Below are 9,813 nucleotides of genomic sequence, written 5' to 3' on the forward strand. Positions count from 1 at the left end.
AGTGAATGTAGTTTCTTTGATGAATTATTTGAGTTCAATAACTTAAAGATAAGTAGAATCAGAACTAATTGGTTAGTTTAATTATGTGTTTTGAACATCAGCCTCTTATTTTAAAATGTTACCAGGTTTAGTGAAGAGATATTTGACAGCCATTGACAGTGACCGACTGTTGTAAACCTGTTATTGTCATCCATTGTTCCTTTAGCAAAACTGCTAGGAATATCCAAAGAAGCCTTTTAAGAAGAATGGCAGACTTGAGAGTAGGCTCCGAGTAGCATGATCATGGGCATTCTTAGGAAAGAAGAGATACATGTAATGACTGTGAAAGCAGTGTCTCCAAAACAGTTGTCATAGGAACCTCATCATAACAAAAAGTCACAGTTTCATCAGTGTGTTATACAAATCCATGACTGAAATTGCTATGGTTACGCTTTATATTTAAATCACTTAGATGAACATCAAAATACTGATGAATTTCTTACATGTTTTAGAATAACTACCTGGCAATGGCTTGGTTGGTTGAATTTTTTTCAGGGTATCAAGTGTGATACATTAGATTTTTGTTTACTAACATTTTGTCTTCCAAATGTGTTCTTTCCAGGGTTGTAGCTTCCTCATTGCAGAACCCTTCCTACATCATGCCTATCACTTTCATTATACACTTTGTGCCACTTTGCTGCTAGCCTTCAAGGGATTGCACAGCTACTTCATTACGGTAACAGAAGAGATTCCCTCTTGTCAGAAACTAGAACTGGGTATGTTAAAAGTGGCCAGACCTCTCCTAGTCACTCTCTCCACTACTCTCGCTAGGGAGCAGCTTTGCACAGCTTTCCTGACCTGTGTGCTTCACTTTTCTCTCTCAAGTCTATCTTTTCTACCCTTGATAATCACTTTGTGAAGTTGAACACTTTTTTAGAATGTGGAGAAATGACTTTTTTGTGCTAAGATTGAAGTGAATCTTTAAGTAGATTTTTAAAATAATATGTCATGTCAGTATTCTGTTTCTCTTAAAGTTTAATTTAAGAGTATGCTAGAAAGCAGAGTCTTGGGAAGGCAAGTGCAATCCACACTTCAAGAGCCTAAGCAGGTACAGTGCTTAGACTGTTTTTGTGCATGTCCATGAGGCTTTAAGTTATTCCAGGGCTCTCTTTCTAAGAAACAACATTGTTGAGTATTTTAACATTTTAAAACTACTTAAATCAAGCTTCAGTTTTTCTCAGAAGTTTCATGGGCAGTATTTATCACTTGTTTATTAGTTTTTCAAGCCAGGGCTTCTCTGTGTAGCCCTAGTTGTCCAGAACTCACTCTGTAGACCAGGCTGACCATGAGTCCACAGAGATCCCCTGCCTCTGTCTCCCAAATGCTGGAATTAAAGATGTGCTCCAGCACTGCCTGGCTTCATGGTCAACTTATAAATCTCAGTTTTCAAATATTAGCTTATAAAAAAATCTCATTTAATTATCTTGGCAGAGTGAGATGTTTTTATCATTATTTCAATAAGTTAGGAATTTTTAAAATTTTATTTAGCCACTATTCCTGTTATAATTCTTTGTACCTCTAGGGTTTAAGTATTTAACAATACCAATACATTCTCTAAAATGATAACTATTATCTTAAATAGTTTTGGATTTGAGACTAGGTGACAAATTTTGTTTTTTTTTCTTAAGTTGTGTGTTTGAGGTTATAAAACATTGCAAGGTGTGCTGGAGAGACAGCTCAGTGATTAAGAGCACTGGCTTTTCCTCCTAAGAATCCAGGTTCACTTCCCAGCACCCACCATGTGGATTCTCCAGGTAAGGAGATGGAAGGACATAAGTGTTGTGTATGACAGGTCAGAAACTAAGGGTAAGATCTCTCGAAAGCCAGAGGTGTACAGTTGCACTAGCAATGGTAATGTCACTGGACTTCAACATAGCTGCTGTGCCAGGCACAGTGTTAGGTACAGATGAAAGGACAGAACTCCATCGTAAATAACCCCCCTGACGCCTATTCTCTCCCTCTCCTCCCAGCAACAGTGATAACAAACCAACTTGTTGCTAGGGTGGACAGGAGAAATTCACACAGCAATGCTCAGCATCTTTTGGTTTTGCTAGATGGCCTGGGCCCTTAAAGGATCAGTGTGAGGATGTTTGACAGTATACAGTGTTCACGTAGATTTAACATATAGTCTTCACAGGAGAAAATACACGAGTCACATTTTAAGGGAGGAAAAAGTATTTCTCAAAAACCAGGAATCATGTTTGTTGGCAAAATGTCTGACGTAACGAAACGAAAACATTTTTCTTGTCAAATAGATTAGACAGTGCTAGCACTATTTTTATTAACTTCAGCTTAATAATTCATTATGTTATAATCTCAAATTTCTTATGTTGTATAACTTTAGACTTATAGGTATAGTTTATAAAATTGCACATTTAAAAAAAGCCCTTATTTAAATTTAGGAGTTAGTTATTAAATGAGTATGAACATTATTCCCAATTACTTATTTTAAAATATTAGAAAACAAAATTCTAAAGTAAGCCCACACTTCAAATTTAGAAATAAAAAAACTTAGAGAATAAGATTATTAGTATATTGCTGAGCTATGGTGGTGCACATCCTTAATCCCAGCACTTGGAAGGCAGAGGCAGGTGAATTTCTATGAGTTTGAGGCCAGCCTGGTCAGCAGAGCAAATTCCTGCATAGCCAGGACTTCTCAGAGAAGCACTGTCTTGAAAATTTTAAAAAAGAAAGAAAAATTATTAGTATACTATATATACTTACTGAGAATATATTTATTGAATGAATTAATTGGTAAAATAGCACTGTATTTTTTTTTAATTGTGTTACTTAAAAAGTATAGCCCATCAGAGCAGCTTATGATAGTTTCCTAGGGACTTTTTTAAAATCTGGACTCATCTTCAATAAATATTTATTAGTAATACTATGTGTCCTTAAACCTTACTATGTATATTTTCTTTTTATTGTAGAGGAATATCTAAAAATACTATTGTTTAAAATGTTTCACATTCTGAGATTATCAACAATATTTTTGTTGTAGTAAAATTGAATTGTGGACACTCTTATATTTCCATGTTATATAATTTACTACTTATTAGACCTCATTGTGATCACTAGTTTTAATAAGGGAACATGAAGTAGCTCCTGATTAGAGAATATGTATTTTTTCTATCATTTAGTATTTTCCTAATGTTTCAAATAAGCATAAAGTTAAAATTCTTAAGCACTATGCTATGAAAAAACTAAACTCTTCCCTCTTTTAAAATAATACTTTGAGTTCCTTTCTGCTCTGTTGCCCTCTTCTTTTTTCCTAGATAAATGATGTACATTGTGTTTTGAGAACGTATCATTAACCACTGGTTGGATTCAAAGAGCTCCACTGTAAGGAAGCTCAGAAAACAAGAGTCAGTTCTGGAGTCTGAGCCTTACACCTGCACTTGGGAAAGTGGGAAACTGAGCTAGCTGGTCTCTGAGACTCTTGCCAACACTAAAATTCTCAACTTATGAAACTAAAACATCAAAATAATAATGGAATAAGAAATATTGAGCAGCATAATTCAAATACTAAAAATAATTTACACTTGAATGTACATCATTTGTAATTCTAATAAGCTAATTAACCAGTTGCCCTATCAACACTTATTAACAAGTTGGAAAATTCAAATAAGTTTTGTTGTAAAAGGAGTGTAGTAACTAGTGCTGTGTGCAACCCTTATAACTAGCCAAGGCCAGCATGCAGGTCCTCTATGAGCGCCTCCTCAGAAGAGCACAGCCAAGAGCCCAGAACGACACGCATGTAGGTATGTTTACAAATAGGTTAATTAAACTTTGTAAACAATGTAGTATATTCCCAGCATTTTTATTTAAGAGTTCATATACATAATCAGTTTGGTTTGCACATAAGTTGGGTTAATTTAATTGATTTGTAATGTTGAAGTTTTTATTTAGAAGTAAAAATGATAGTGTGATCTCTCTGACCTTTCACATATTCTGGTTTTTATAATGACCACTTTTTAAAAACCATCTATGTCAGCAAAATTGCTGATTGAACAATAATTACTATTAGTGTTCTTTAAGTAATTTCAACTTTGGATAGGCCTAGTCCTTAATGAAATGTGCTTAAAAAGCTGAAGCTGGTTTTATGCTTTGGAAGGATAAAGAAGAGGGACACCCCAGATTGGTTTCATGGTTTTAGTTAATTTGCATATGTTTTCATCATTCTAGACTTTTAAAAATAATACTAAATATCTATTATCTAAATGTTACTTATATTAAATGAAGAGGTCCATTTATCTGACTTTGCACACTTTCATGTTATTTATATACAGTTTTTGGTCGAATCACAGAGATCTGACTTCCTCTACTTCCCAAGTGCTGGGATTAAAGGCATGAGCCCCCACAACCAGCCTCCATATTATATTTTAGACTTTTGTACTTGCATAGCAGTAGTAACTAGTTTGCTAACTTTCTGGAAGTTTTTACTTGGCCTTGAATAATGGTTACTTTTTTAAGATTGTGGATAGCTGTTGAAATTTTCAAATGAAATAAAATTGTGTTCTCAGTTGTTAGATGAATGAACAAACTGAAACAAAGAAGTTAATATTTCATAGTATTTCAGATGAATACTGGCTGAGAAAGATTTGAGGTGCTTAATTTTTACTAAAACTATTCTTAAAATTCATTTATCACTAGAAAAAATTAAGATTGAAATGTTATGCATAGTGTTTCATTCTCATATGAAGTGATTGTAAAATTAAAAAAACTCATAGCATGAAATTATGACCGTTTGTGGCATACTTTAGCCTTCATTACAGTGATTAAAATCTGCTTCTAGTTTTAGTATACTGCCAGCTGTCTGCTTAGCTTGTAAACATTCTGCATTCATAAAATGTTGCTTAATATAATTAAGACTTGTCTTAAAAGGGGAGTAGATTTTGATTTGTTAGAGAAAAGGCTTGGTTTAAAACTAAAACATAAGCTGTATGGTCGTGGCATATGCCGCCCAGCACTGAGGAGGCAGAGGCAAGCAGGCAGATCTCTGAGTTTGAGGCTAGCATGATCTACAAAGCAGGTTCCAGGACTGCTAGAGCTAAACAGAGAAACCCTGTCTCAACACAACAACAACAAAACCATAAAATCTGCAAAAGTTAGTTGTAAATAACATAACTCTTTTTTTTAATAACATAACTCTTACCTGAGAATACCTCTTCACCTTGTAACCTAAGCTCTGATTATTGCTTTCAAAAATAATGTTCTTAAAGAGACATGTACTACAAGTAAGTTTATTGCATTATTTCTCTCAGCAAAACACTAAAAAAAAAAAAAGACCAATATTTTGAAAATATTGGGAAAATTTTGGGGGTACCTCCATAAAAAATGACAATTAGCATTTATTGAAAGTGCTTAATCTAGCAAGTAGATTTCCCCAGAAAACGATGCAAATATCAGAAAACGTAAAGTAGAATTATACTGTTGAAAACTCATATGTATATCATAGAAGGATATATTCTAGATTGTAATCTTGAAACAAATGTCCTCAAGATAATTTGATAAAATAGTGGGATTACTTTTATATTTCTATTAATTGTTATAATGTATTCTTTGAAAAGAAAAATTATTATTTGTAAAGTGAGACAAAAATCTGTAAGTGGAGCCGGGCGGTGGTGGCGCACGCCTTTAATCCCAGCACTCGGGAGGCAGAGGCAGGCGGATCTCTGTGAGTTCGAGACCAGCCTGGTCTACAAGAGCTAGTTCCAGGACAGGCTCCAAAACCACAGAGAAACCCTGTCTCGAAAAAAAGAAAAAAAAAAAACTGTAAGTGGTTTTGAAATCATTATCCATTAGTCCAGCAGTTAAATTTAGCTTTTACTCCTTCTTTAAGATTTTTTGGCTGAGGCTATCAGCCAGTGTGTAAGTGCCTGTTGCACAAGCGTGAGGACCTGAGTTAGGATCCCCAGCACTGAAGTCAAATCCAGGTGCAGCTGCTTGTACCTGCAGCCCCAGCAGTGGGGTGCAGAGACTGAAGAATTTCTGGGGTTTGCTGGCTAGCCAGACTAGCTAAAACAGTGAGTTCTGGTTCAGTGGGAGAATCTGTCTCACAGAATAATGTGGCAGGCAAATCAGGAAAACATCCAGCTCTGACCTTTGTCTTACACACAAAGAATGTTTTCATGAAGTAGCTCACTAGCTGTAATAGGCATTTGGACTCTTAGATACAAACCTTAGAAAAATGTAACAGAATTTTAAAGTTTATTTTCTGAAATGGGATGTATAACCTAAATCCAATTTTAATGATTTTCTTACATCGTAGGAAAAGATGATGAACAATGTGAAATTAGAATTAGTATATGGAATTTATGCAGCATTTGCTGTCGGGTTTTTATTTTAACTTAACATTAGAAGATACTGATGTTTCTGACAGTGAATTATTTTATGAAATCAGTTGCAACATGTCAGTCATAGGATGCATCCTTGCATTTGTATGAGAATAACTTTTTTAATGAGCTCATTTTAGTTATACTCATTTTCCTAGTTTAAAATTTATATTTGAGACCTTGATGTAATTAATTCTCTTCCTTTAAAAATAACTAATCTTTATGTTATTTGTTTTAGTGTTTTTCTGTTGATCTTATCATTTTAATTATAAATTTCTTACTAGATGCTAGAGCATACCTACGTAAATCAGAATTATATAACAAAAAATGACTTTTAACAATACATAATATCTTGTTAAATCAGGGATTAACTTTTTATTGCAAAAGATTTTGTCCTTCATGTAATATTAAAGGTAGTTTCAGATCTAACACTGAAATCTTCCCTCTAATTAGTTTTTACCCCTTTCAGAGGAAATGGATGTAGAAGCTCGTCTTACTGAACTGTGTGAAGAAGTTAAGGTACTTGAAATTTTTTTAATTCTCATTATTTGAGTGATTTTTCTTTTCTTTTTTTTTGATAAATAAATCTGAACTTCATTGACTTTCTTCTCTTTTTTATTGATATTTATTGAGCTCTACATTTTTCTCTGTTCCCCTCCCTGCCTCTCCCCTCCCCACTTCAGCCCTCCCCCTAAGGTCCCCATGCTCCCAAATTACTCAGGAGATCTTGTCTTTTTCTACTTCCCATGTAGATTAGATCGGTGTAAGTCTCTCTTAGTGTCCTCATTGTTGTCTAGGTTCTCTGGGATTGTGGTTTGTAGACTGGTTTTCTTTGCTTTATGTTTAAAAGCCGCCAATGAATGAGTACATGTGATAATTGTCTTTCCTGTGTCTGGGTTACCTCACTCAAAATAATGTTTTCTAGCTCCATCCATTTTCCTGCAAAATTCAAGCTGTCATTATTTTTTTCTGCTGTGTACTACTCCATTGTGTAAATGTACCCACATTTTCCTTGTCCATTCTTTTGTCAAGGGGCATTTAAGTTGTTTCCATATTCTGGCTATGAACATAGTTGAACACATGCCCTTGTGGCACGATTGAGTATTCATTGGATAAATATCCAAAAGTGGTATTACTGGGTCTTGAGGAAGGTTGTTTCCTAATTTTCTGAGAAATTGCCACACTGACATCCAAAGGGGCTGTACCATTTGCATTCTCAGCCTTTTTCCCACAACCTCTCCAGCATAAGTTGTCATCAGTGTTTTTTTTTGGTTTTTTTTTTTTTTTTTTTTTTTGGTTTTTCGAGACAGGGTTTCCCTGTGGCTTTGGACCCTGTCCTGGAACTAGCTCTGTAGACCAGGCTGGTCTCGAACTCACAGAGATCCGCCTGCCTCTGCCTCCCGAGTGCTGGGATTAAAGGCGTGCGCCACCATCACCCGGCTTGTCATCAGTGTTTTTGATCTTGGCCATTCTTACAGGTATAAGATGGAATCTCAGAGTTGTTTTGATTTGCATTTCTCTGATGACTAAGGATGTTGAACATTTCCTTAAGTGTCTTTCGGCCACTTTGGATTCCTCTGTTGAGAGTTCTCTGTTTAGGTCTGTACTCCATTTTTTTATTGGATTATTTTTTCTTTTGATGACCAATTTTTTGAGTTCTTTGTATATTTTGGAGATCCCAGACCTCTGTCTGATGAGGAGTTAGTGAAGATATTTTCCCATTCTGTAGGCTGTCATTTTGTCTTGTTGACCGTGTCCTTTGCTTTACAGAAGCTTTTCAGTTTCAGGAGGTCCCATTTATTAATTGTTTCTCTCAGTGTCTGTGCTGCTGGGGTTATATTTAGGAAGTGGTTCCCTGTGCCAATGCATTCAAGTGAACTTCCCACTTTCTCTTCTATAAGGTTCAGTGTGTCTGGCTTTATGTTGAGGTCTTTGATCCATTTGGATTTGAGTTTTGTGCATGGTGATAGGTATGGATCTATTTTTATTCTTCTACATGTTGATACCCAGTTATTCCAGCACCACTTGTTAAATATGCTTTCTTTTTTCCATTTGATTTTTTTTTTGCTTCTTTATCAAAAATCAAGTGTTTATAGGTGTGTGGATTGATATCTGGGTCTTCTATTAGGTTCCATTGGTCCTCCTGTCTGTTCTTATGCCAATGCCAGGTAATATTCAGTACTGTAGCTCTGTAGTAGAATTTGAAGTCAGGGATTGTGATGCCTCCAGAAGTTCTTTTACTGTACAGAATTGTTTTGGCTATCCTGGGTTTTTTGCTTTTCCATATGAAGTTGAATACCATTCTTTCGGGTTCTTTGAAGCATTTTGCTGGGATTTTGATGGGCATTGTGTTGAATCTATAGATTGCTTTTGGTAAGATTGTCATTTTTACTATGTTAATTTTATTTTCTATTCTAAATATTTTATCCAAGAAAATTCAATTGCTTATTTTTTTTTAAAACTGCAAAGGCAAATTGGGCAATCATGGTAGAACCACAGATTAGATGGGCAAAGGCATCTAACCTTAATATAAAGCTAACATATCCTTTGAAAAATTTATTGTTTTGCATGTAAAGAACAATTAGCTGCAAATACACTTTCTTCTGTGATTTTTATTTAATGAGTTTCTGGACAGGTTTTTAAAACACTTGTATAGTTTTGTGACACTACTTTTTTATCTGTTAACATTTTTGGTTAGTATGCAGAGGCTCCCTTGTGCCAGTCTTTTACAAGTGTCATCATACTTGTTGCCCCTCGTTTCTGTACTCTTGCTGGCTCTCCTGCATAGCAGTCCTTTAAAATGATTCTCTTTTACTACAGCAGGTCAGCTTGTGTTTTAAGCCACTTTTCTTGTTCATTCTTACAGTTAAATTGGATACATTTTTCTTTTTTGATCAGGAAACTGTCTTGATTATTTTAAGCTCACTGTATATTCACTGTTCACCAGCTGTGTTAATGAGAGAAATCAAAGGCATGAATCAAATGGAAGTACACATTTGGTTTGAAGTGTATTTCTCTATGTTTCAATGAAAACTAGATTCTTTTTGTGAAGGGTCTCTTTAATAATTGTAAATATGCAGGATATGCAAAGATGCAATTTTCTATGCTGTCACAGGCTTTTTTTTTATAATTCAAATGACCATTTTCTTTAAAAGTCACCAGTATAAGATGGATGGTGGTGACACACACCTTTAATTCCAGCACTCAGGAGGCGAGGCAGGCAGATCTCTGTGAGTTCAACACCAGCCTGGTCTACAAGAGCTAGTTCCAAGACAGGCTCCAAAGCTACAAAGATACCTGACTCAAAGAAAGAAAGAAAGAGAGAGAGAGAGAGAGAGAGAGAGAGGGAGGGAGGGAGGGAGGGGGAGAGGAAGAGGGAGAGGAAGAAGAAAGAAAGAAAGAACGAAAGAAAGAAAGAAAGAAAGTCACCAACATAGAT

General features: G+C 35.2%; 1 protein-coding gene across 7 annotated transcripts in view; it reads left to right on the forward strand.

Annotated features, from left to right (window-relative positions):
* Fam135a (family with sequence similarity 135 member A) overlaps positions 1 to 9,813 on the forward strand; it is a 74,159-nt gene that overhangs the window by 37,575 nt on the left and 26,771 nt on the right. For 4 of the 7 annotated variants that reach the window (XM_041655782.1, XM_041655786.1, XM_041655783.1 and 1 more), the window contains 3 exons: positions 602 to 755; positions 3,723 to 3,800; positions 6,844 to 6,893. In XM_041655782.1, coding sequence (XP_041511716.1) covers positions 602 to 755; positions 3,723 to 3,800; positions 6,844 to 6,893 — 282 coding nt within the window. Of the gene's footprint in view, positions 1 to 601; positions 756 to 3,722; positions 3,801 to 6,843; positions 6,894 to 9,813 lie in introns of those variants that run through there. The other 3 variants (XM_041655785.1, XM_041655787.1, XM_041655788.1) reach the window with 2 other exon arrangements.

The sequence above is a fragment of the Microtus oregoni genome, unplaced genomic scaffold (assembly GCF_018167655.1).
Source record: "Microtus oregoni isolate MIOR12 unplaced genomic scaffold, Mior012 000007F_ref0000211, whole genome shotgun sequence".
NCBI lineage: Eukaryota > Metazoa > Chordata > Mammalia > Rodentia > Cricetidae > Microtus > Microtus oregoni.